The sequence below is a fragment of the Mauremys reevesii genome, linkage group 1 (assembly GCF_016161935.1).
Source record: "Mauremys reevesii isolate NIE-2019 linkage group 1, ASM1616193v1, whole genome shotgun sequence".
Lineage (NCBI taxonomy): Eukaryota > Metazoa > Chordata > Testudines > Geoemydidae > Mauremys > Mauremys reevesii.
In genome coordinates, this window is record NC_052623.1 from 357,425,139 (window position 1) to 357,449,810 (window position 24,672).

Below are 24,672 nucleotides of genomic sequence, written 5' to 3' on the forward strand. Positions count from 1 at the left end.
CTCTAGGGGTGCTGCCCCCTAGAATGACCCAGCCCACCTGTCCTCTGTCGCGGGCACCCTCGGGCGTCCGCCTTGGCACCACGACTCAGGCAGGCCGCTCATGTCAGGCTGCCGCTCGCTGCCAGTCTGCCCACGGGGACAAAGCAGCTTCCGCCGGCGGCAGCTCTGTTCAACACCTTCCTCCGCCGTGTGCGGCCTGCCCTGGGGTGTTCACCGGGCCGGACGGGCGGCGCCAGCATGGCAAGGGCCCACCTTGGGTCTCTCGACTATGGGTCACAGGCCGGGGCTGGATCCCTGCTGGCGGAGGGAGGTCCCGCCGTGATTGCAACCCTTGTCTTCCAGCACAGCTCACGGCCCTCCTGGCCTGCCTGCGGGACACAGCGGCCTTGGGTGACGGGCACCCCCAAATCGGGGGGATCCAGGAGCTGGGCATCCCCAGCGGGGGGGCTATGAGGGGTACTGGGGGGCATCCCTAGTGGGGGGGGCTCTGCAGGGGCACAGGAGACACCCCCAGTAGAGGGCTCTGCAGGAGGGGGGACACCCCAGATGGGGGTGCTGAGGGGGAGGGGAACATCCCCAGTGGGGAGGGGGACACCCCTAGATGGGGGTTCTGTGGGGGCAGAGGGGACACCCCCAGATGGGGGTTCTGAGGGGGGAGGGGGACACCCCCAATTGGGGGTCTCTGTGGGGGGAGGGGGGACACCCCCAGTGGGGGGGCTCCCTGCAGACGAGGGGCTTGCCCGTTTTCAGGGCCAGCGGCCTGGCCCCCGCCGCCCCCCCCCCCCCCCCACCGCCTGCTGTACCGCGGCAGCAGCGCCGCGTCCCGCCGGCAGGTGGCAGCCACGCGCGCCCAGCGCTGTGCGGGCAGCGCCCCCTGCTGCCGGCAGATGGGAATCACACAGCAGCCGCGGAGCCCAGAGCGCAGGCGCAGACCCAGCGCCAGGGGCGGAACCGAGTACCCGCGCTCCGAGAAGGCGGGGGCTGTACAACTGCGCATGCGTTGGGCGGGGCCCGGTGTGTGCGCGTTGGCGTTGGGGGATTCGTCACGGCACTTCCTCGTTTGGGCGCATCCCACACCGGAGCGAATCTGCTGATGGGGAGACACCGCGGCGCTGACTCCAGGTGGGCGGGGGGAGCCTGGGGCTGGGATAGCAGGGGGCTGCAGGTCGGGAGTGAGGAGCACCAGCAGGGCTGGGGTGGGGGGAGCCTGGGGCTGGGATAGCAGGGGGCTGCAGGTCGGGAGTGAGGAGCACCAGCAGGGCTGGGGGGCAGGGAGCCCAGGGCTGGGCTAGCAGGAGGTTGCAGGTCGGGAGTGAGGGGCACCAGCAGGGCTGGGGTGGGGGGAGTTCAGGACTGGGCTGGCATGGGGCTGCAGGTCAGGAGTGAGGGGCACCGGTGGACCTGGGGGAGCATGGGGCTAGGATACCAGGGGGCTGCGGGACATCAGCAGCACTGTGGGGAGCCCAGGGCTGCAATGGGAGGGGCGTGGCTGGAAGGCAGGAGCCTGGTCTATCTGCAGAGCTGGGAGGTGAGGATCCACCCATGGGCCAGGAGCCTTTCACCTGAGCTCCAGCGTTACCAGCCTCCTCCTGCCATGAGGGTCTAAACTCAGTTGTTTCTCCCACCTCTGTTCTATGTTCTGGCTTCCCCCAATCTCCCAGGGCCTGGCCTGGCCAGCAGGGCACCCACAGTTCCCGCAGTGCAGAGCGTTATGGAGGAGCCCAGCCCAAAAACACTCGTTACTAGAGGCTTTTTTCATCCTTTCAGCTTTTCCCAGGATGTTCCAGACCCTCCCGCTCCGGAGCCGCTGGCCCCTGGCTCCATGCGCTGCCCAGCAGCTCAGCCTCCAGGGGAGATCCTGGGCTTTCCAGGAACGTGCCCAGAGACGCCCTCCAGCCGGCTGTGCCAGGTGGCTCGTGTCGACAGCCAATAAAACAGTCTGGCCGTCACCCTGCTTCAAAGCCTGGGAAGTTGGCAGGAGCGGATACACCAAGCCTGCAGGGTGGTTCCCAGATGCAGCAGCAGGGACCCACCAGCAGAGGTGGGCAGCACAGACCCTTTCCTGGAACAGGGTCACCAGGAGACAGTTCTCCCAGGGGGCCCCGTCGACTGGCGGCTCCGCCCCACGGATACAGCTGAGGACTCGGCTGCTCATCACCTGCCTCTTTGGGGGGGCAGCCCTGGGCGCGTGGCTCTACCTGCGCTCTGAAAAGGGACGGCAGCAGAAGCTGCAGCGCATCCAGGAGCTGAAGAAGCTGGCCATCGGCCAGGGGGACTTCCACCTGGTGGACCACACCGGGCAGCCCCGCTCCAAGGCCGATTTCTTGGGGCAGTGGGTGCTGCTCTACTTTGGCTTCACCCACTGCCCGGACATCTGCCCCGAGGAGCTGGAGAAGATGAGCCAGGTGGTGCAGCTGCTGGACCAGGAGCCGCAGCTGCCCCGGGTGCAGCCCGTCTTCATCACCGTGGACCCCGAGCGGGACGACGTGGCTGCTGTGGCCAAGTATGTGAGGGAGTTCCACCCGCGCCTGCTGGGGCTGACGGGCAGCCCGGAGCACGTGCGGGAGGCCGGCAGGGCCTATCGCGTGTACTACAGCGCCGGGCCCAGGGACGAGGACGACGACTACATCGTCGACCACACGGTGATCATCTACCTGCTCAGCCCCGACGGGCTCTTCCTGGACTACTACAACCGGAGCAAGAGCGAGGCGCAGATCGTCCAGAGCGTCAGGGGGCACATGGAGACCTACCGGAGGCTCTTCAGCTGAGCCACGCGGCAATAAACGCCCTGCTTGCAGCTGGGCAGAACCACGGGGCCTGGCTCCTTTCTGTGGCCCAGCGCTGCTGCTCCGTGCCGAGCGTGGTGAAACAGGCAGCGGGGAGGGGCCTTCTGCAACTGCGGGGGCTCGGCTCCCCCTGGGCCTGGTGGGCAGGGCCTCTTCCCCAACAGCCGCGGGGGCTTGGCTCCCCCTGGGCCCCGCAGCCAGGGCCTCTTCCCCTATGACCCCAGGGGCTCATTTCTCCCCCTCCCCCCAGGCCCAGCGGCCTGGGCCCCTTCCCCTACAGCTGCGGGGGCTCGGCTCCGCCTGGGCCTGGTAGGCAGGGCCCCTTCCCCTACAGCCACAGGGGCTCAGTTCTTCCTGTGGCCGGGGCCTCTTCCCCTGTACTCCCAGGGGCTCGTCTCCCCACTCCTCCCCCAGCCCAGCGGCCCAGGCCCCTTCTCCTACAGCCACAGGGGCTCAGCTCCGCCTGCACCAGGTGGGCAGGACACACACAAACACTCCACAGTTGCAGGGGCTTGGTCCCTCCTGGGCCAGCGGGGCAGGATCCCCCCCAAGCTGCCAAGTGCTGTTCTCTAAGCTGGCTGGACCCAGGCCTGTCACCATCAGACCCAGCTGCTGCTCTGCAGCTCCCAGGGTGCGGTGCTGCCACAGTCCTCGCATCTCCTAGAAAGGAGAGAGCGGCGTGTGGGGCACCTGTGCAGGTGTGGCTGCTAGAGCGCTGGCAGCAGCAGAGCAGCTGTGCTGGATGTGGGTGGGGGGTGTTGGCTGGATGTAGCACCATGTGCTGGAAGCTGTACTGAACCTAAGGATTATTCAAAGCCAGCCTGGGTGGCTATTTAAGGGGTGGGGGGTGTTTCCCACCAAGTCTCCTGGGAGGAGCTGGCTGGTCTGTGGGGCTCAGCCAGCCTGGGGAGCCAGGTCTCCTGCTGTCAAGTCCACACCCTGGGGCCTCTGATGCTGCTGATTAAAGGATTCAGCTCCTTCCCCCAGCAAAAGGCTCAAAGACACAAGGCCAGTTTGGGGCAGGTTCCTGGCCAGGCCTGTCCAGCGGCTCTCCCCCCACCCCCACCCCCCGGCAGGCTCAGGCAGCACATTGTGGAGCCTGAGCAGTTGGGCTGGGGGGAGAAGAGGGGCAGAGCAGCCTGCGCCTCACACTCAGTCCATGGTGCGCCCGCCCGTACTAGGAACACTGGTTGACCCAGTTCAACAAAGCTCTAGCGGAACAGGAAGCGGTACAGAAAAGGGCAACAGAAATGGTTGGGGGGCTGAACAGCTCCCATGTGAGGGGAGAGTAGAAAGATGGGGACTGTTCACCTTGGAAAAGAGACGACTCAGGGGGATACAAGAGTGGCCTGTGAAATCGTGAAGGGTGAGGAGAAAATGATCCAGGAAGTGTTATTTACTCCTTCACACAACACCTGAAGCAGGTGTCACCCAAGGACGTTAACAGGCAGCAGGTTCAAAACCAACACAAGGAAGAACTTGCCCAGTGAGCCTGCGGAGCTCAGCGCCAGGGGCTGCTGTGAAGGCCCAACCAGAACTCGGCCCGTTCCCGGAGGACAGGGCCAGCCGTGCTGATTAGCCAGGGTGGGCAGGGATGAGCCCACGCTCTGGGTGGCCCTAACCTCTGACTGACGGGCTGGAGCACACCATAAATTGCCCTGTTCTGTTCATCCCCTCCGCAGCCTCTGGCACTAGCAGAAGACAGCACGGGGGGGCTGGCTGGTCTAACCCCGTCTTACGCCTGCCACCGGGGTGGGGGCAGGAGCCTCTGGCCCAGGCAGCTGGCTGGTCTAACCCCGTCTTACGCCTGCCACCAGGGTGAGGGCAGGAGCCTCTGGCCCAGGCAGCTGGCTGGTCTAACCCCGTCTTACGCCTGCCACCAGGGTGAGGGCAGGAGCCTCTGGCCCAGGCGCGGCCCATGCTGGCAGCTGAGGAAGGAATCCCTTGGGGCTACCCCAGGCTGAGCCATGTTTCTCTGTAACGGGTGCACACTTGGAGGGAGGGGGGAATAGAAAGGACGAGACAGGATCCGCCCCGCCTGGCCTGGGAGCATTTGGGGTCAGACGCTGGGCCCAGCTTGGGATGGGGAGGGCGTAGTTTGGTTATAGCCCCTGGAGCTGGAGCCGGAGCCTGGCCTGCTCGCCTGGCAGCCCATGGCCCAGTCCTCCCGCCCCCCCCTCACAGGGACAGCGCTTCCTAGACCCACACCTGTGGTTTATTACTGCCCAGGCTGTGCGGGGACAGAGGCTGTACAGGACGTGCCGCCGGCACGCAGTATATACACAAGGAATCGGCAGGGCTCTAGGACCGCAGCAGCCCCTGGGGGTGCCCTGCAGCCCGGCAAGCCGGGGGCGCTGTCACTTGGACACAGAGGGGGCCATGTAGGTGCGGAATCGCTCGTGCGCTCGCTCTTGGGTCAGGAGGCGCAGCCGCATGGTGTCCACCGCCTCCTCCAGGCCTGCCTGCTGGCTGATTTCCACCGTGTAGTCATTGGCCTGGCGGGGGGCAAGAGCAGGGTTAGGGGGCCGGCTAGGACTGGGGGTACAGGGGGGCAGCAATGCAGAGACCCTGGGTAGTGGTGCTCAGCCAAGGGTAGAAGGCAGCAGCCTGCGTGGGATTTCCAACTGCAGGGAGCTCTGGGGGAGTTCGCCCCACGGCAGGGTGGAGGGGCCGACTGCTGTCCCTGAGGAGCAGGGTACCCCCCTGAGGCAGCCTGCGCCCAGACACTCACCAGCTGTAGCGAGGCCAGCATGGAGCGACACACCTCGAAGGCCGGCTTCCCCGCCACCAGGCTGGCGAAGGAGTGCCACTCGCCCAGCCGCCCACAGCTCGCCGCCAGCTGGTCCCCGTAGCTGTGGATGTCGAAGGCGGCTCGCTCCTCCTGCGCGGGAGAGGGGGAGTTAGACACTGCGCCCAGCGCTGAGGGGCCAGGCCAAGCCCCCCCTCACCCATGGCCACTAGCAAACGCCGGCCAACTCCTGGGGGAGCAGGGGAGGACCCAGGCAGCCCTGCCCTAAGCCGCGTTACAACTGTCACTGTGTCCCCACGGCTGGGGGGCACCAGCAGAGCTGTGGGGGGAGCCAAGGGCGGGACAGCAGGGGGGCTGCAGGTTGGGGTTGAGGGGCACCGGCAGAGCTGTGGGGGGAGCCCAGGCTGGGGGGCACCGGCAGAGCTGTAGGGGGAGCCACGGGCGGGAGAGCAGGGGGGCTGCAGGTTGGGGTTGAGGAGCGCCGGCAGCGCGGTGGGGGGCGCCCAGGCTGGGGGGCACCGGCAGAGCTGTAGGGGGAGCCAAGGGCGGGAGAGCAGGGGGGCTGCAGGTTGGGGTTGAGGAGCGCCGGCAGAGCTGTGGGGGGAGCCCAGGCTGGGGGGCACCGGCAGAGCTGTAGGGGGAGCCAAGGGCGGGAGAGCAGGGGGGCTGCAGGTTGGGTTGAGGGGCACCGGCAGAGCTGTGGGGGGAGCCCAGGCTGGGGGGCACCGGCAGAGCTGTGGGGGGAGCCCAGGCTGGGGGGCACCAGCAGATGCCAGAGGTGCCCTCAGACTGGCAGAGGGGGCTATGGGCCAGGGTTAGGTGGGCAGCAACAGTGCCAGGAGCCACCCAGCCCTGGGCTCTTATCTAGGTTATGCCGCTGTTCGTTCCCCCGGCAGCAGCCAATCAGACGCGCTCGGCCTGTAGTGCAACGGGGAGGTGGCAGCGCCTTTAAGTCAGCAGGGTGAGAGATGCCCGCCAGGGAGTGGGACCCAGGCATGGGCTTCCCTGCAGGGAGCAGAGTGCCAGGCTGAGAGCTCTGGCCAAAGCTGCACGGGGACGGGGACGTGCTCTCAAGCCTCCCTTCAGCAACACCCGGCGTGCCCCACTGCCAGGGGCCCAGACACCCTCGCTCCCAGCCCTCTGCTGCGCACTCCACCCACCCCTGGGGCTCATCCCTGCAGAGAGCCCGGCCCGGCTCTGCCCAGAACAGCTCCCCCACAGCTGGGCACAGGCTCCCATGCTCCAGCCTCACCTGCTCCTGCAGCTTGGGTTCCATCTTGTCCTCCCAGTCACGGATACGCTGGGACAGCACCGTCTCGCGGGCGTACTTCTGGGAGTTGGCAATGAACAGCTCCTGGGGCCGGAGAGATGGGGGGGGGGGGGGGAAATCAGGGAAAAGGAGGAGGGGGGCAGATTCCAGCCCCCGCCCCAGCTCTGCCTCATTCCCAGCTCCCCGCCAGGCTCAGGGGAACATTGAAATAGTCGTGGGCAGGGGTCACTCATGCCAGCGTTTCCAGACGTGGCCGCTCCCCACACCTGGGGCAGCGCTGGCAGAGGCGCGGTCCCCCAGCTGCAATGGGAGTGGTGGTGCTCACCCCTCCAGCGCTGAGCGTCCACCCCACGGAGCAGCGGGGCAGCTCCCTCTCTCCGCTGGAGAGCTCAGGCCTGGCCCTCTAACAGCACAGGCTAGAAATGGAGGGTCAGACAGCTAAAAGGCTGAGAGAATCCAGTGCTGTCCCTGGCCCAGCTGGGTGGAGGCTTTCCAACCTGCTAACAAGTCCAGCCTGCCCCCCACCATCCCTTTTGTTCCTGGGCTGGGAGGGAATGAACATTTACAGGCATCTCTGGAAAGCCACGGCCCGTAGCTGCAGCATCAGGAAGGGCCCGGCTTCCCAGGCAGCAAGAAGGGCCAATGGGCAGGCGGCACTGCAGAGCCAGGCTCAGGCAGAGAGGCCCTGCGCTCTGCGCCAACCCCCCGAGGGATGGGTACGTACCACATTTCTCCTCACCAGCTCCTCATAGCTCAGGGAGTCAGGGATCGTGCAGGGGCCTGAAAGGGAAGAGGAATGTTGAGCTGAGAGCAGCATGGCGCTGCCGCTCCGAGCCAGCGCCAGCCATCACAGATGCCCTGCCAACCCACTAACGGGGACCTGACTTCCCCAGCGCCATGGGGCTCGCTGTCCCCGGGAAGCACATGGGGCTTGCTACTTGAGCAGCTGGGTATGTGCAAACGTGTATGCTTGCTCATGTTCAGGGGTGGGGACACACACCACTCTCCTAACATAGGCAGGTTTTGATGAACCCACAGGCCAGATGGGTTTTGCGACACCCCATCCCCCAAGACCCCTTTTTGGATCAGGACCCCCACGGTTACAACACCCTGAAGTTTCAGATGTAAACATCTGAAAACATTAAATTGACCAATTTTAAAACCCTCTGACCATGAAACTGATTAAAACGGACTGTGGATTGTGGTAGGGCTCTACTCATCTCTAACATAGCTGCACCCATGGAGACTACAGGTCCCAGCATGCAGTGCTCCATGGTAAGTTGGAGCACTGCATGCTGGGACACAGTCCACAGATGCCCAGCTATGGTAACGACCACTCTATGTTGCGCATCCTTTTGCTGAGCTCCCAGGCTCAGGCACATTGCCAGCACAGGCCCCTCAGGGTAAATGAGGCTCCACCAGTCTGTGACAAGAAAGGGGATCTGCTGGGACTACATTACCCAGGTCGCCCTCGGCCAGCTGCTCCAGGGCCGCCGGGTGGACATCCTCCTGCTCCAGGAAGTCATCTGCAGAAGGAGAAAGGACTCTGGGCAAAGGTTCGTGGGAAAGTTCCTGCCCGGACGTGGAGCCCTGCTTAGCTCCCATGTGCTGAGCGCGGAGCCGCCGAGCCAAGGGGAGCAGGGATTGTGGGGAGTCCCTGCAGCCTGCTCGGTCCTTGACCCACCCAAGAGAGCACAAAACCGTCACACAGCAGCTGCCCTGGGCCAGGAAATCCTGCGCTGGCTTCCAAGGGGCAGAGAGGGGCACAGAGCCTGCCTGTCTAGCTCAGGTATGGCCCAGCTCAGCAACTCAGAGCAGACACTGTCCGGCAGCTGCAACAGCCCCAGCCCCAATTCTCACTCCAGTTTCTAGCAGGGTTGGCCCAACGTAGCCAATGCCACCCCTCTGATGGGCACAAACTGGCCCAGATCTCCTAGGGCAGGAGTGAGGCACAGTGGCCAGGATCCCGTGCCCCAGCTCCGAGGCTTTCGGGAGTACCTGCCCCCTCGTCGTGGTCCAGGTAGTCGTCCATTCGCTCCTCCTCCACGGCATTCAGCTCCTCCTCGGCCTCCTCCAGCTGCTCCTCCTCCTGCAGATGCTTCCCCAGCAGCAGCCCCTGGGAGAGGGAACAGGCCTGGCTGTCACCGTTGGTCTCTGTGCAAGTGCCTGCCTGCCCCCACCCGGCGGTCGTCCTCGGGATTTACATCACCATGGCACCCCGGGCCCCTGAGCAGCACGTGCTGGGTGGGGCTGCCCACGTGGTCTCTGCCCTAGGACAGGTGCCCTAGCCACTGGCCAATCCCTGTGGCTGCCCAAGTGCTACCCAGGGCGCTCACAGGACCCTGCCCCCTTCTGCAGGCAGACCGAGGGCACCTCCCATTCACACTCGTGCCCCAGCGTCGCTGCTGCCTCACCATTCTCCTCTGCAGCTTCCTCTGCGCGGCCATCCGCTCCTTCAGCTGCTTCCAGTACAGAACCTCCAGATCTGCCAAGACACAGTGGGAGCATGGGAACTGCCCTGCCAGGCAGAGTCGGACGGAGCCGGGCTGCGTGGCATGGACGCCCGGCACGGCTCCTGCCGCGGGCTCTAGGCACAGCCCTGGCTTGGCTGCAGTCACAAACCGGCTGGGTTCCACCCTCGCCCCCAAGCTCCAGGACAGGCAGACGCAGCCCAAGCCCTGGGGCGGGAGCTGCTGCTAACCAACGGGGCATGCAGTTCCCATCCCCCTGCAGTGAGACAACTGGCTGGGCATCCCGCCCCAACCAGTTTGACCCAGCGCTCCCTGGGGTGGGGATGTGTGTCTCCAGGTGGGCAGAGGGCTCAAAGCACATTCTCCCCCCGACCCTCCACCTCACCGCCTGGATCTCCCGCCACATGGGAGCCGAGGGCTGGTATATGCTAGAAAAGTGTGTCGACCGAGTGACATCACTAGGGGGTGTGAAAATCCACATGCCAGATCGACGCAGTGAAGCCGACCTAAGTCCCCGTGTAGACAGGCTCTTCCGTCGATCTAGCTCCCACCTTTCAAGAAGGCGGATTGGCCCTGTCAATGGGAGAACCCCTCCCGTCAGCACAGCTAGTGTCTACACTGCAGTGTCCCGCTGGAGCGTTTCCAGTGTAGACAAGCCCAGAGGAACGCCCTGGGGCTGGGACAGCGCTGACGCACTCTTTGGTTTCGCTCTGCGGGCTCCGTGAAAAGCAGGCTCCAGAGGTGTTTGGGTGTGGGAGGGGAGGGGAGGGGCGTTTAGTGCAAGCAGAGTGGGCAGCAAAGGGATGTCGCCTCTCGCACACATCACCAGCCACATCCCTCTCACCAGCGAACGTTGGCCCTTTCTTCTTGGTTCTTCTGCTGTCAGCTCCGTCATTCTCTGCGGAGAGACCAGAAACGGGTGACATTAGCCAGCTGGGTTCTGCGGGGATAGCCCTGTCGGTCGGACACCAGCCAGCAGATTACTGGGAGCAAGGGTGGGATTAAGGACAGATGCGTGGCTGACCCAGTGTTTTGGGCACCCGCCGAGGATTGAGGTGACCTGGGTTCAAGTCCCTGCTCTTCCTGACTCCCTGTGTCTCCTAGGGTGAGTCACGATGTCCCTGGGTCTCAGTCCCCAGGTGTCCAGCAGGGAGGATACCCTGCCAGGCCTCTCGGGGGTGGGGCGGAGCGATATATTACAGATGACAAGGCTCCGCTACTGTAGCCATAGGGCCCGGATAAGATGGACAAACACACGGATGCCAGATGATGATGCCACCTCCTCTCAAAGAGCCCTGTGGCCATGCACGCTACTTTACCAGCCCTGGTCCCACAACACGGTTACGGGGTTACCGGAACCTGCTCTGAAGAGGCAGGGCAGCCTAAGGAGGCCTGTGCCACTGGGGGAAAAGCGGCAAGAGGACCTGATAGAGGGATGCAAACCAGTGGGTTAGGGACGGTCACATCAGACACAGCTCTCTGCTCTCTCATGATACCCGAGCAAAGGGCAGCCACTGATGAGAGGAAACGCCACGTGCCGTGCTCAGTCCTCTCGTAGCAGTGACCTTACTGAGCTCAGAAAGGACCAGACAAGTATCTGTAGATGAGAACACCCACAATTCTATTAGGCAGGGAACAACGTATAAGGAATAGAAACCAGAGTAACAGAGAGATGTTGGGAAGAACCGTCCCCTACAGGCAGGGCCCATGAGCTCTGCGCCCCTGGCAGTGGAACAGGGCTCCAGAGAATGAGTTTTCATTTTTAGGATGCTTGTGGGCCCTCAGCTTTAGAGAAAACCTAGACAATGTGAACCACGCCTAACTGATGCCACTATATCTGCCTGAGTCTGCAGACAGTCTGAACCAATAGCTCTGTACCATTCCTCCTATTAGACCGATTCTGAATCACGATGACACCACTTTAAATGTCAGCACCATTAAGTGTTTCACTGCCGATCATTTTGGCGAGAACGCCCAACTAGAATGGCCTCTCCCATGATTTCAAACCCCCTCCCCAGGCTTGCAAGCCCCCACCTTTTCTCCTGACAGTCTCCACACTGCAGTTCTATGCTGGGCAATGCAAGAGTCTCTGGTGTGTGTGGACCTGAGGAGGGGGAACGGCCTGAACTAAATGGAATTTGTTATCACAATAGGCTGATGGGGCCACTCTGCCTTTCAACATCCATTATCCAGCTGGGGAATTCCCAGGCAGCATATTCTGTTCTGGGGTTTCCTGTCCCTTCCTGATGCAGCTGGTGCGGGTTACTGAGCTGGATGGGAGTCCTGTGATCCACACCAAACGGCAGGCAGGAGACAGGCTGAGTACAAGGGCCACCGAACCTGGGGGGTGCGGGCGGGCGCTGTGGTCCCATGTGACTAGAACAAGGGGAGTCCCCAGGACAGAGTCCAGACACCAGCCGCCATGAGCACTGGCCTGCTAAACCCAGGGTTGTGAGTTCAATCCTTGAGGGGGCCATTTAGGGAACTGGGGTAAAAATCTGTCTGGGGATTGGTCCTGCTTTGAGCAGGGGGTGGGACTCGATACCTCCTGAGAGCCCTTCCAAGCCTGAGATTCTGTGATGCTGAGGCTGGGGGCGTCGAGAGGCCATGTCTCTCGGCAGAGAAGGGCCCTGCCAGGGAGCAGGCTGCAGGGTAGGGGAGCAGAGCTGGAGCGAAGATACTCACGGCTTGCAGAGAACCACTTCATGAAGTCCTGCAGCTTCCTAGGTGTCCGCCTCTTCCGCTTGCTGCCGGGCACATCGTCCAGGTCACGCGGCACCGTGAAGGGTCTGCCTGGAGCCAGGTGCAGAGAAGGGAGTGAGCTGCAGTCACAGTGGATGCGGAAAGGAAGGAAGCAAGGGGGGCTCTGCCAGTCTCTGCACCAGCAGCCACCAGCACCGGGCGCAGGTTCCAGGGAGACCCCTGGGTGGCTGGGTGGGCGTTAGCAGCCACTGACACCCAGCCGTGCAGTCACATGCCGCAGGACTCAGGACAAGGTCTGTAAGCGTAGTCCCCGCTGGATCTGCCTTCCACTTCAGAGGCAGCTCCGCACGCTCTGTGGCTCTGTTGCACTGGAAGACGCGCTGCTGGGGCCTGACACCACCCCTCTTCCCAGCAGGGAGCAATCCTGCAAGCGCCTGGGGAGGCGGGTTTGGGGCTGGCCAGGAAGGAGGAAGGCCCCTTTGCTTTACAGCATCAGGGTGTCAAAGTGCAGCCCACGATATCTGACAGCCTGGGCTGCAGCCGCTCTCTGGCTGGGTGCTCCGGTCCAGGCAGCCAGGGACACACTCTCCGGGTCACACGGCTCAGCTCAGGATGGGGGCAGCCACATTCACTCCACCAGCCACCCCCATCTAGGGGGAAGGAAGTTTGCTCCATGGACAGCAGGAGGCGCCCCTGCTCACAGCACAGGCGCCCTTCCAGTGGTTCCTGCTTCCTGGGGCTAAACACCCAGGCTAGGATATCATCCCAGGCCCTGCTATGGTCAAGCAGCTGCTAAACCCGGAGAGCAGCCAGGCCAAGCCGCCCGTCAGCTGGCCCCTCGTTACCTTTCTTAAAGGGCTTATCCTCAGAGTCATCAAAGGGGTCAAGGCTTCGCCACGGATCCAGCATCTCCTGGCACAGAACGTGAGTGAACGGTGAATGGGACAGCTCGGTGGCCGGGCTGCCAGTTCCCACTCGATTCCCCACGGCAGTCCCCCTCCCTGAGCAGGCAGGGAGCACCCTGTCTCACCAAAGCATGGCTTAGGCAGCCAGTTCAGGACCCACAGCGATGAGCTCTAGGGCCTGTGCCCATTGGGAGCTGCTCCCTGGCAAACACGGTGCCGTAGGGAAGCTCCCAGATCACCAGCCTCCACCTGAGTTACTATCTGGGAACTGCTCTCACTGCCAAAGGGACTCTGCTGCCCCTCCGGATGTGTCCCTACGGACCTCTCTCACCTTGATGTGGACACTGGGCTCCACGGCCGGGGCCCGTTCCCGCAGCATGTACCCCTTGCCCTCGGGCGCACTCTAGCAGGCAGAGAACAAGGCAGTTAGTTTCCTGAAGCATTGTACAGAGGCGAGAGTGATCAGCTGGGCCTGTGGGGACCCCAGGCTGCCGGACAGGAGTGAGTGCGGCAGCCCCACCTCCCCATGCCGCCCCCACGACGACGGCCCTTCTCCTACCTTCTGCTGCTGAATTTGCTCGACAGCAGCAGGACTGGTCTCCACGCCCCCTTCTGGGGCATCAGGCAAGAAATCACCTCCTCCTCCTGCATCATCATCGTCGTCACCACCACCACCCCCGTCTGGTGCCACAGCGCCTACCAGAGAGGAGCACAGTCACTCCTGGTTCCCTTTCCATCCATGGGGCCACAACCAGCGTAGGAACAGCCCCTGGAAAGCCACCCATCTTCCACCCTCCCTGCTCCCGAGAGGGAACCTCTCCTTCCATTCTGAAAACCAGCCCCCTTTGAAGGCTGCAGCTCTTGAGAGAACAAGACTTGGTTTCGTTCATAACATAGGCCAGGCAGAACTCGAGCAGCCCCAGTGACCCCTGTGGTTAGGAACCAGCCTGCCAGGCCCATGCTATGGGGGTGCCACCCCACCCAAAGCCCGCCAGCACCCCGGATCTCACACAGCAAACTGGCTGCATCTCTCACCTTCATTTTCAGAGAAGTTCAAGACTGCGATAGGAGTCTCACAGGCACTGACCTCCATAGGCGCGTTTCCAGATCCCGGGGCGGCAGTCTGCCCTCCTGGCAGGGATGAGGCAGAATCGGGGGCGAGGGAGAGACTTGTTAATGATGTCCCCCAAGCATCACCCCACTGGGGTCTCAGCCCTTGGATCCCTGAGGACCCCCCTTGAATAGCTGCTGGGTTGGTGACCAAGGCTGGCTTGTTTAGCCAGCTTCCCCCATACCCCTCAGGTCGGCCTCTCCCATGGACTCTGCACCTCCCACATCCCCTCCCAGGAGGTCTTTGGAGTGGCTATGGGAGGGTAAGGGGAGATCCCCAGCCCAATCCTGCACCTGTAGCACTGCCAAGGTCCCCAGCCTGGTGTCTTGCTTGGAAGCACTGCGTGGGTGAGAGGCCAGCCAGCTCCAGCATGAAGGCTCCGCTGGCGTGAGGGGTGCACGTGTTCATGCGGAAATCCTTCCGGCTGGCCAGGATCTCCCCCTTCCGGCTGAGAGGAGAATGAGGGCGTTAGAACGGCTCTGACCCAGCACCATCGCTGGTTTCCAGGGTGCAGCCAGAGCATGGGTTCGTAAAAGGTCGCATGGGGTGCCAGGAAGAAGGGAAAGAGACAGACCTGGAAGAGACCCGCTGGGTCCCATTGAGCCCAGTCACATCCCCAAGCCAGCATAGAACGGGACTTCTTGTTGGCTCAGATCCTAGCGGGGGGGCTACACAAGGGAGACCAAGATCTCCTTGTCTCCAGGCTGCCCACGCTCTTCTAAGCAGCACAGGCTGGTGTCACATCCTCCTGTTGTTTAGCCAGACAGGACAGGTTTAGCTCCGCTCATCTCTCCCTCTGCACCCCAAACGCTTTGTTACTCTCTGAACTGCCCCCACCCCTGCATAGACCCCCCCCCCCCCCGTTTCCAATACAATGGGGCCAGAATCCCAGCTAGGATCTCCCCGGAGCCAGGCAGAAGGGAGCTATCCCCTCCCTGCTCCAGGACACAAGGCCTCTATCAGCCCAGGCTCATGGTGGCCCATCTCGCCTGGCAATCTCACGTCGGATTGGCTTCTCACTCTCCCGCCTCCGTTCCTGACGGTCCCTGGCTGATCCCCAGGCTTGTCCTTCCATGATTGTTCTTCCCCCAGTTGCGTCTCCCATGAGGAATCTCATGCGATGTCCTGCCCACATCTCTGAACTCGCTGGAGCCCTCTGGATTATTTCCCTCCCCGTGCTGTTCTCCCTCCTCTAGCTCGTTAATGAAGATGTTGAGCAGGGCCGGCCCCTACCACCAGTGGTGAGAAAATCCAAGCGAGACAGAAAGCAGATGGCAGGAGAGGAGTGACTGAAAGGCGTTACGAGGGAAGCCGTTACCTGAACAGGGGGTTGTCCTTCTTTTCTGTCTCCTCTGGGGGTACCAGGGCCATCGGAGTCAAGGGGACAATGTTCACAGTCTGCAAAGACAGGACAGCATGATCCCAGCTGCCCATCGCGGGAAGAGAGGGGCCCGGCTGCACTCCACAGACAGGGCCCTTGCAGCCGGGAAGAAGCGTTCACACATACAGAGAGTGTTTTCATCTGCTTCTCAGGGCTATCAGGGCAGGCTGGGTGCTGGGGAGCACCCTCCTGCCAGGGTACAAACAGCCAGATGGAGCCATTGGTACCCACCATGTGTCACCACTTGCTGCCGAGGAGGGTTCTGGCTGCAGGAATGCCTGGAACTACTCCCTCGCTGGCAGAGGTCTCCCCTAACAGCACTGCTCAGTTAGAGGGGGTGCTGGGCTGCGCAAGCTGGCACATTGGACACGGCAGACTCTAGTCTCGGAAACCCCCAGATCAGGAGGCAGAAGGGACATGAGAGGGGCATGAAGGACGGGGACCACGTCACTTACATTAGGCTGGTGATCTTTCTTCATGTCCACGCTCGCCACGTTGGTGTCCTTGATGTCATCCAACGAGAGGAACTGCAGAGCGAGAGCAGTAAGATGGAGCACTTCGCACAGAGAGCTGTCTCTCTCTGACATGCCGTACAGACACTCTGCTGATCCCCACAGCGCCCCCGAAGGCAGGTCGGGGTCTCTGGGCCACGGGGCAGGGACGTGACACGTCCAAGGTCATGGAGTGACTCCTGACTCCTTGCCCCAGGCCCAGTCTACCCTGATCCAAACGAGAACAGTTCTGCAGATCTGCACCTGAACCCGGGACTGAGAGGAGGCAGAGAGCCAGTGGGAGCTCTCCAAGCGGTGCACAGGGACTGTGGGCTCCCAGATACTTGGTGGCAAACTCCTTCCAATGCAAGCTGGCCTCTTAGCAGAAATGCCTTAGAACATGGTGGCCAGTGAGTTTGGGGATAGCCGCAGAATTCACTGATACACTGGGATCTGTATAGAGGCAGTGTGACACACACACAGTGCACTGAGCCTGGGAGCCTCAACAGGCCCTGAGAAATGTCCCTCGCTCCCAGGGGCCTTGGAGCTGGGAACCTTTCATCTCCACAGACACCACAGGGCAGCCACTGCTCCGCCGAGGGCGGCACGCCAGGCTCCCCCAAGCAGCGCTGCTGGTTAGCCATTACAGCTGTATGGGGCACCTGCTAAAGGCTCTCCCAGCCAGGCAAGCATTCACACCCCCTTCAGCTGGCAGCCCTCCACCTCCTGGGAGGGAGAGAGCCGTGGAGGTCAAGCGTTCAGTCTCTGGGGTGGAGCTGGAGGACTGCAGAGGCTGAGGGCTCTGTCCCACGAGGTGAAGGCGGGAATGCTATGAGGCTACACTTACGGTGGCGTGTAGAGTACAGATACTGCACGCCCAGCTAGCAGCGTAGCACGTCTTAGGCAAGTAGAATACAGTCCCCCACAGGCCTGAGCCCTGAGTATAAACACGCCCAAGCAGGGCCTCCCACGTCCACAATGCTACTTTTAGCAGAGCAGTGTCCCACTGCCTCCCCACTGCAGGAGCCTTTCCCCGCCGCGGTGACAGGTTCTGCCAGCAGGGAAAAGCCCCGGCAGGTCCCCGCTGCCTCCCCACTGCAGGAGCCTTTCCCCACCGCGGTGAACGGTTCTGCCAGCAGGGAAAAGCCCCGGCAGGTCCCCACTGCCTCCCCACTGCAGGAGCCTTTCCCCGCCGCGGTGACAGGTTCTGCCAGCGGGGAAAAGCCCCGGCAGGGGCCTGCTGCCTCCCCACTGCAGGAGCCTTTCCCCACTGCGGTGACAGGTTCTGCCAGCGGGGAAAAGCCCCGGCAGGGGCCTGCTGCCTCCCCACTGCAGGAGCCTTTCCCGCTGGTGTGTAGCTACAGGTGTGTCTGTACTCGACTCACCATCATAAGTGCACTCAGGCGCAGGGTGTTTGGGCCAGGGGCAGGGGCAAGTGCTGTGGAAGCTAAATACCCCGTAGCCAGAGAAGAGCAGTTTGGGACTGGCCTGCTGGCAAGTGATCATAGCAGCTAATCAGGCAGGGCACAATTAGACTTGGTGCCTGAGCCTGCAGCCTAAGGTCACCACCACCATTTAACCTACCAGCCCGGTACCTAGCACCTGCCAGGCAGAGGCTGCTGGGATACTGCCCGCACTCCCCCTGCTGGCACACAGAGGGACTGCACACAGGAGGACGCACACCACACCTGCTGTCTTACCTCTTCCTCCTCCGTCCTGGGCCCAGCGCTCACGTCAGCGTCGGTGCCGTCCTCCCCCACGGACGTAGGCTGTTTGTCCCGCCTGGGTCAGGGAGGGAAAAAACACAAGAGGGCACTGGAGTTTTCTAAAACCATTATTGTCAGCTGGGCAGTTTCCTGGGGCACAGCCGGGGATGTCCGAGTCACTGGTGGGTGTGCTGGGGCAACAGCTACTCTGACAAAAGACACAGGGATGTAACAGGTCCCCTCCAGCCCAGGAGTGGGCGGCAGATAAAGCTACCGGGGCCTCTTTGGTCCTTGTGAAGTGCTATAGAAGGACCCAGCGTTGAATAGCCCAGTGGGGAGACAGCCACGTCAATATGTTATTCTTCTGATGGGAGCCAGCTAACGTGCACTTGGTTCCTATATGCAGGCCTGGCTCAGGGCTGGAGCCCACCACTCCTGTGCAGGGGCGCAAGTGGCTCAGAGGAAATGGGATCTGGCTGCAGTGGGGAGGGGGGGCTTAGGCCTGGCCAGCAAATCCCCTGCTTGTTGAGTCGATTCCGTTTCCGTCAGGGAACGGGGAAGGGAAGCGGAGGGCACGTTTCACTTCGAGGCAGCCAGCCCGCAGCTTGGAGAGAACCTTTAACATCCTCCATTTCTAGCAGCTCCAGCTCCCTGCAACACCAGCAGCACCCTGCCCTGTTGGCTCTGTCCCATCCCACATCAGCAAGGCCCTAGCACGGGTGGGCAAACTTTTTGGCCCGAGGGCCACATCGGGGTTGCACAACGGTATGGCGGGCCGGGTAGGGAAGGCTCTGCCCCCCCAAACAGCCTGGCCCCCTCCCCCATCCGCCCCCCTCCCACTCCCTACCTCCGACTGCCCCCCTCAGAACCTCCAACCCATCCAATCCCCCCTGCTCCCTGTCCCGACTGCCCTCCCGACCCCTATCCACATCCCCGCCCCCTGAAGGCCCCTCGGGACTCCCACTCCCAACCCTCCCTGTTCCCCATCCCCTGACCACCCCCCCAGAACCTCCGCCCCATCCAACCACCCCCTCCTCCCCCCACGGGACCTCCCGCTCCCTTACCCAACCCCCCCACTCCCTGCCCCCTTACCAGCAGCAGGAGCTCGCAGCCACAACACTGAGCCAGAGCCAGCTGCGCCCCTCACGCTGCCCAGTGGGAGAGGCAGGCCAGAGCGCGGTCAGCACGGTGGTGTGGCTGTGGGGGAGGGGGGAGAGCAGGGGAGGGGCCGGGGACTAGGCTCCCCTGCCAGCATCTCAGGGGCCGGGCAGCATGGTCCCACAGGCCGGATGTGGCCCGCAGGCCGTAGTTTGCCCACGTCTGTCCTAGCAAGCGCCCTTGCTGAGCCAGGCCTCTGGCTGAGAGGAGCAGAGGAGCCCAAAGGGAATTCCATTTCAGAGGTCAGTTTGTGTGGCTGGAGCCAAGTGCCTGTTCAAAGTCAGACCCATTGGCAGAGCTTCACCCGTCCAGGGAGATTTCTGTTTCAGAACAGCTACTGCTGTCCACCCTAAACAGATCTCTCCTCTCTTAACCGAAGACCTGGACTGAGCATGGGCCCGTCAGAATGGGGATATATGGGGATGGAAAAGTTACTGAAGAGGCGACATGCTACATTTGAAAACTGCTACTAAATGGGATCACCCTGCTAGCAAGGTGCCAAAACCCCCCACGTCCCAGGCCTATTCAGCCACACTGCCTAGATCCTCTTCTATTTAATACCTCCACTCACCGGCCTGCATTGTGATCACACCAGCTCAGCCCCAGTCCTACAGCTGGATCCCCACCAGAGACCCCTCGTGCCTGCACAGACACCCACTGACTTCAACATTATCCCAGGAGGATCCTTTTGCAGGACTGGAGCCTAGCATTAAAACCAGCAAAAAATAACCACCGAGATTGTCCTGGATGACAACAGTTTAAAACCAGATAAAGAGCGAGCCTTATGATCTGAGTAGGGAGTCAGGACGCGTGGAGCTATTCTCCGCTCTATGGGGGACTTCCTCTGTAGACTTGGGTACGTCACTTCACTTCCCACCTGCAAAAGGGGGGTAATTTACCTATATCTAAGGCAGGGGTCGGCAACCTTTCAGAAGTGGTGTGCTGAGTCTTCATTTATTCACTCTAATTTAAGGTTTTGCGTGCCTGTAATACATTTTAATGCTTTTTAGGACTCTCTATAAGCTTATAAATATATAACTAAACTATTGTTGTATGTAAAGTAAATAAAGTTTTCAAAATGTTTAAGAAGCTTCATTTAAAATTAAATTAAAATGCAGAGCCCCCTGGTCCGGGGGCCAGGACCCGGGCAGCGTGAGTGCCACTGAAAATCAGCTTGTGTTCCGCCTTCGGCACCTGTGCCATAGGTTGCCTACCCTTGATCTAAGGGAAGGGATGTTGGAAGGATTAGTTAGTGTTTGCAAAGTGCTACAAGACCCTTGCTTGGAAGAGACTAGGGAGGGGCAAAGAAGCGTGACAGTGATAAAAAGGCGAGATGCATGAGCCTGCTGAGCTGGGCTGGGGGAAGTCATGGTGGGAGCCCCCCGTACTAAGCCCAGACAGACTTTGCAAGAGGCAACCTCACAGAGAAGGAAAATCTTGACTTACTTTTTGTTGGAAATGAAGTCGAGGGCCTGGTAAACAAGAGAGTAGAGATATTCCACCTGCCAAAACAAGGCCAGAAGGTTAGAGGCTGGGATGCAAGGATCTCAGGGAGGCTGCCTCTGTTAGGGTCTAGGGTAAACGGGGGTCCCTGAAGAGGCCCCTTGATCACTTCAGTGTTCTCACCAGGTCTTGGCACTTTCAGCCTGAACTCCAGCACAGGGGAGCGTTTTGCCTGAGGAACAAAGTACTATGTGGCGAGACTGGTAGCTTCTGCAGGCTGCATGTCTATATACAAACAGAGACGGGAGCAGCCACAGTGGGGGCTGGGTGATGTCTACCATTTCAGGGCTACATTTAATACATCAGCACCTGTGCAGCTGGCTTAACCCTTTCAGAGTCAAACAAAACTCCCCAAAGCACCCACTGCCCAAGCCTCCAGCTGGCAAACCCCACAGAAGCTCTCCTCCCGGCCTTGCAGGGGCAGCAGGAGTACAGCAGTTCCCCTCGGCTTCCCCACCTTCTTGCTGTAGATGCAGGCAGAACCCTGGATCAGCAGAGCCGCCTCTATGAAATTCATGGTGGTTTTGCCGCCGTCGAAGGAAATGCAGATCTGGTCCAGCTGCAGAACACGCACATGGGAAGACACAAGCTGATTTTACAGACTGGGTTGGAGAGGCAACACAGCAGGAAGAGAGACTTTGGAGGGGACAAAGCCCTGGCCCCACAGCAAACCTGCAGTGGCACCTGGGGGGCGCCATAAGAGGGGTGACTGGAGAATGCAAGACTTTTCCCATCATATTCTCTTATAATCTTTGGGGCTAGTGCTCTTCCACAGGTGGCAATGGTTCTCCAAGGAACAGGTCTGTGCTGTGCAGAGCATCTTTTCTAAAGCTCCTGTGGATCCAGGAGCACTTCACAGGGAGGGCAGGGAGCAAAAGGAAAAGGTCTGAGGTCCAGAACTTGATATTTAGAGTTTAAGGCCAGTGACAACGTAGCAGGGCTGGCCTAAGGGACAGGAACATTAGGGATCGAAACGAGCGCCACATGCTAGGAATTCCAGCTGCATGGACACACTGTGGCACATTCCTCCCCGCTACCCTGGTCTTCGTGGATGGAAAGATTACCTTACCTCCTCCAGATACTCCCCCAGCTGGGCTGCCACATCCACCTCCCAGTTCTTTGTGAGATCTCGGATGGGCTGCAGAAGGTGCAGGAAGCGTGACTCCACATCCTCCATTGTAACAGATCCCTAGAAGTGCAAGAAGTTACATTTCATCCAGGAGCCAGGCAGACAAGCCTACAGTCAGTAGGGGACAGAAGAAGGACACAGGTCCATCTGTTTTCTGACAACGATGTCATTTGTGGCCTGTAGTCATTTAATGGGATGCAGTCAGCTCAAAGCTGGCTCCAATTTTGTTTTTATAAAATGTCAGCTTTTGTAAAACCTGAGGCCAATCAAAATGATGTAATTCAAACAAAAAACAGGGCTTTGCTTTGACATAAACATTCCCCTGTGTGGTCACAACACAGGGTAACAGTAAGTTCTGAGAACCTACAAATACAAATATTTATATTTTAGACCTACACAGATGCCTGTAAATAAACAAACCCGACCATGAAACTGACTAGAAATCCCAGTGAAAAAAAGTGAAGCATGTAGCTGTCAAAGTTAGACTCAGGACTCAGTTTGTCAGACCACTCTGTTTTATTAGCACAATGCTCTGCTAATAACACCCTTATAATGTGAGCACCATGCAAGACACAAACTATCTTATTTATACAGATAAAAGGGTGAGAACTTAACAAAATAACAAAGGAAGCAGAATCAGATAAGTTTACCTGGGCTAGGCATGCATATCTTATTTCCTTACTAACTATTACCGATCTTCTGTTAATGTTTCGCCATTAGCACCATTGTTTATGCCTAATGTTTCTTTTCCTGGCACCTGTATTTCAACATTTCTTATTTCTGCTTAAAGGTACATACAACATTTCTTTAATCCATTCTTATTTTTACAATATAATTCATTCTACTTTCACATAGCATAAATTACTGATTTTATTATTTATACATTAGCAGCACCTGGTCAGAATTATGGCCTTGTTGGGCTGGTTAATCTGCAAACCTGAGCTCCAATTCTGCAAACAGTTAAGCACACATGTGACCCGACTCCTGGGTCTAAGGACCCATTCTGGTACAAAAAGTAATTTTCCCTCTGTTGATACTCACACCTTCTTGTCAAGAATGGGCCACATCCACACTGATTGAACTGGCCTCGTTAGCACTGACCCTCCCAAATGGTAAGGCAACTCCCATCTTTTCATGTGCTGTGTATGTACACCTGCCTACTGTATTTTTCATTCCATGCATCTGATGAAGTGGGTTATAGCCCACAAAACCTTATGCTCAAATAAATGTGTTAGTCTCTAGGTGCCACGACTCCTCGTTGTTTTTTCACAGGTGCAGGCTCACTCATGGCCCGACTACTCTGAATTTGGGCATCACACAGGAACTTCTAATGTTACAGGAAGAAAAAGCTGCCATTCACTGCACACCTGAATGTTCTCCTCAAAGCCAGCCCATCCCCATGTGCCTCTCCTGCTCCCCATCCTGCCCTCCTGGCTGTGGATAGTGCCTCGCCTCACCTTCCTGTTTTTTAGCCGGTGTCAGACTGTGGGCCTTGATGCCTCATACAGGACTGCAGTATCCATCTGGCTGTCAGAGAGCAATGGAGGGGTCAGACCCAGGAGCGAAGATGGAAGCGGGGGGGGGGGGGGGGGAAGGAATGTGACAAGTGGGAGTGATAAGGGCTCAGGGAGGGGTCAGACTCTAGATCAGTGGTTCTCAGCCAGGGGTACGTGAACCTCTGGAGGTACACAGAGGTCTTCCAGGGAGTACATCTACTCATCTAGAGAGTTGCCTAGTTTTACAACGGGCTACATAAAAAGCACTGGCGAAGTCAGTACCAACAAAAATTTCACACTATGACTTGTTTATACGGCTCTATATACTCTACATTGAAATGCAAGAATAATATACATATATTCCAATTTATTTTATAATTATATGGTACAAATGAGAAAGTCAGCAATTTTTCAGTAATAGTGCGCTGTGACACGTCTGTATTTTGAGTCTGATTTTGTAAGTTTTGAAGTGAAGTAAAGCTTGGGGTATGCAAAGCAGAACAGACTCCTGAAAGGGGTACAGTCGTCTGGAACGGTTGAGAACCACTGTCCTAGGATGCAGTCCGATCATGATACGCAGGTGCAAAAGGGGACAAGGATAAAGGAACCAGGGTCTTCCCAGGGATACATGAGACTCAAGATGGTTTGTGTATCTGGGGAAAACCCTGATACCAGACTGGGATCTTCTCCACAGCATCACCCCCCCACACACACTGGCCCCCTGGCCCCCAAACGCCCCCCCCCCAAGCTCTGGCCTCCCATCCCCACAGCACCCATCTCAGCTCTGCCCCAATCCCCAGCTACCACAGCCCTGCCCCCATCCCCTCAACACCCCCGAGTTCTGCCTCCGCCCATTCCCACAGCACCCACCAGCTCTGCCCCAAACCCCAGCCCCCCATTCCCACAGCTCTGCGCCATTCCCACAGCACCCCCCAGTTCTGCCCCAATCCCCCCACAGCTCTGTGCCCCCATCTCAGCTCTGCCCCAATCCCCACCCCAGCCCCCACAGCTCTGCCCTCCACAGCTCTGTGCCCCCATTCCCACAGCACCCCAGTTCTGCCTCCCAAACCCCAGCCCCCATTCCCACAGCTCTGCGCCATTCCCACAGCACCCCCAGTTCTGCCCCAATCCCCACAGCTCTGTGCCCCCATCTCAGCTCTGCCCCAATCCCCACCCCAGCCCCCACAGCTCTGCCCTCCACAGCTCTGTGCCCCCATTCCCACAGCACCCCCAGTTCTGCCTCCACCCATTCCCACAGCACCCCCAGTTCTGCCCCAATCCCCACAGCTCTGTGCCCCCATCTCAGCACTGCCCCCATCCCCAGCCCCACAGCCCTGCCGCCCATTCCCACAGCACCCCCCAGCTCTGCCCCCGCAGCTGTAGCCCCGCCCCCCAGCGCCCCTCCGTCCCCACAGGACCCCGCGGGGTTACCGACCCTCCAGGACCGGCCCGGAGTTCAGCAGGGAAAAGTTCGGTCACGTGACGGGACCTCCCGGAACACGTCCCACCCTGACAGAACCCCCCGCCCCGCTTCCCGGTTAGTACCATACCGGGAGGGGGGGGCGAGGCATTGGGGTGTCCGGACCGTACCACGGCACGGGGCTGGGCGGGGGGGGATCGCGGCGGGGGGCACCAGGACCGTACCACACTCACCCCGCAGCACAGGAGGGAACAGCTCCGCTCCGCCTCAGCCCCGGCGCCCGGCCACCATTTTGTTTTTCCCGCTCAGAGCGGTGACGCGCGTCAGCGCGCGAGGCGGGCGCGGTGACGCCGCGGAGGGGGCGGGTCTCCCCGGGCGCGGGGCGGGTACTTG

The 24,672-nt window shown here is 60.3% G+C and overlaps 2 protein-coding genes across 7 annotated transcripts; one reads left to right on the forward strand and one right to left on the reverse strand.

Moving 5' to 3' along the window:
- The first annotated feature begins 996 nt into the window (after nt 1-996).
- LOC120395617 (protein SCO2 homolog, mitochondrial) lies at nt 997-2,812 on the forward strand. Of its 3 annotated transcripts, none has more exons than XM_039520161.1 (2): nt 997-1,122; nt 1,768-2,812. In XM_039520161.1, the coding sequence occupies exon 2, from the start codon at nt 1,779-1,781 to the stop codon at nt 2,766-2,768; it is 990 nt and encodes a 329-aa protein (XP_039376095.1). In that variant the 5' UTR covers nt 997-1,122; nt 1,768-1,778; the 3' UTR covers nt 2,769-2,812. The 3 variants fall into 3 exon arrangements, with proteins under 3 accessions (XP_039376095.1, XP_039376097.1, XP_039376096.1); XM_039520163.1 differs by lacking the exon at nt 997-1,122 and adding an exon at nt 1,313-1,336; XM_039520162.1 differs by lacking the exon at nt 997-1,122 and adding an exon at nt 1,382-1,528.
- A 2,173-nt stretch (nt 2,813-4,985) lies between these two features.
- NCAPH2 (non-SMC condensin II complex subunit H2) lies at nt 4,986-24,661 on the reverse strand. Of its 4 annotated transcripts, none has more exons than XM_039520158.1 (22): nt 24,513-24,573; nt 22,821-22,890; nt 21,304-21,423; nt 20,692-20,793; nt 20,178-20,233; nt 17,568-17,649; nt 15,832-15,903; nt 15,314-15,393; nt 14,289-14,443; nt 13,920-14,015; nt 13,444-13,580; nt 13,216-13,287; nt 12,825-12,891; nt 11,962-12,069; nt 10,121-10,174; nt 9,220-9,290; nt 8,804-8,921; nt 8,266-8,331; nt 7,530-7,585; nt 6,788-6,889; nt 5,518-5,667; nt 4,986-5,281 (listed from the first exon to the last, which is right to left on the reverse strand). In XM_039520158.1, the coding sequence occupies exons 3-22, from the start codon at nt 21,409-21,411 to the stop codon at nt 5,144-5,146; spliced, it is 1,890 nt and encodes a 629-aa protein (XP_039376092.1). In that variant the 5' UTR covers nt 21,412-21,423; nt 22,821-22,890; nt 24,513-24,573; the 3' UTR covers nt 4,986-5,143. The 4 variants fall into 4 exon arrangements, with proteins under 4 accessions (XP_039376092.1, XP_039376093.1, XP_039376091.1 ...); XM_039520159.1 differs by lacking the exon at nt 24,513-24,573 and adding an exon at nt 24,295-24,309; XM_039520157.1 differs by lacking the exon at nt 22,821-22,890 and having other exon boundaries at nt 24,513-24,661.
- Nucleotides 24,662-24,672: the final 11 nt, after the last annotated feature.

Bases quoted from the DNA above. Each gene is read 5' to 3' on its own strand.
- LOC120395617 (XM_039520161.1), top strand. From the start codon at position 1,779: ATGTTCCAGACCCTCCCGCTCCGGAGCCGCTGGCCCCTGGCTCCATGC.
- NCAPH2 (XM_039520157.1), bottom strand. From the start codon at position 21,411: ATGGAGGATGTGGAGTCACGCTTCCTGCACCTTCTGCAGCCCATCCGA. The intron at 20,234-20,691 runs GTGGGGAAGCCG...TTGTTTTGGCAG, and splicing joins CCTGCATCTACAGCAAGAAG to GTGGAATATCTCTACTCTCT. The intron at 5,282-5,517 runs GTGAGTGTCTGG...GCCCCCCGCCAG, and splicing joins TGCTGGCCTCGCTACAGCTG to GCCAATGACTACACGGTGGA.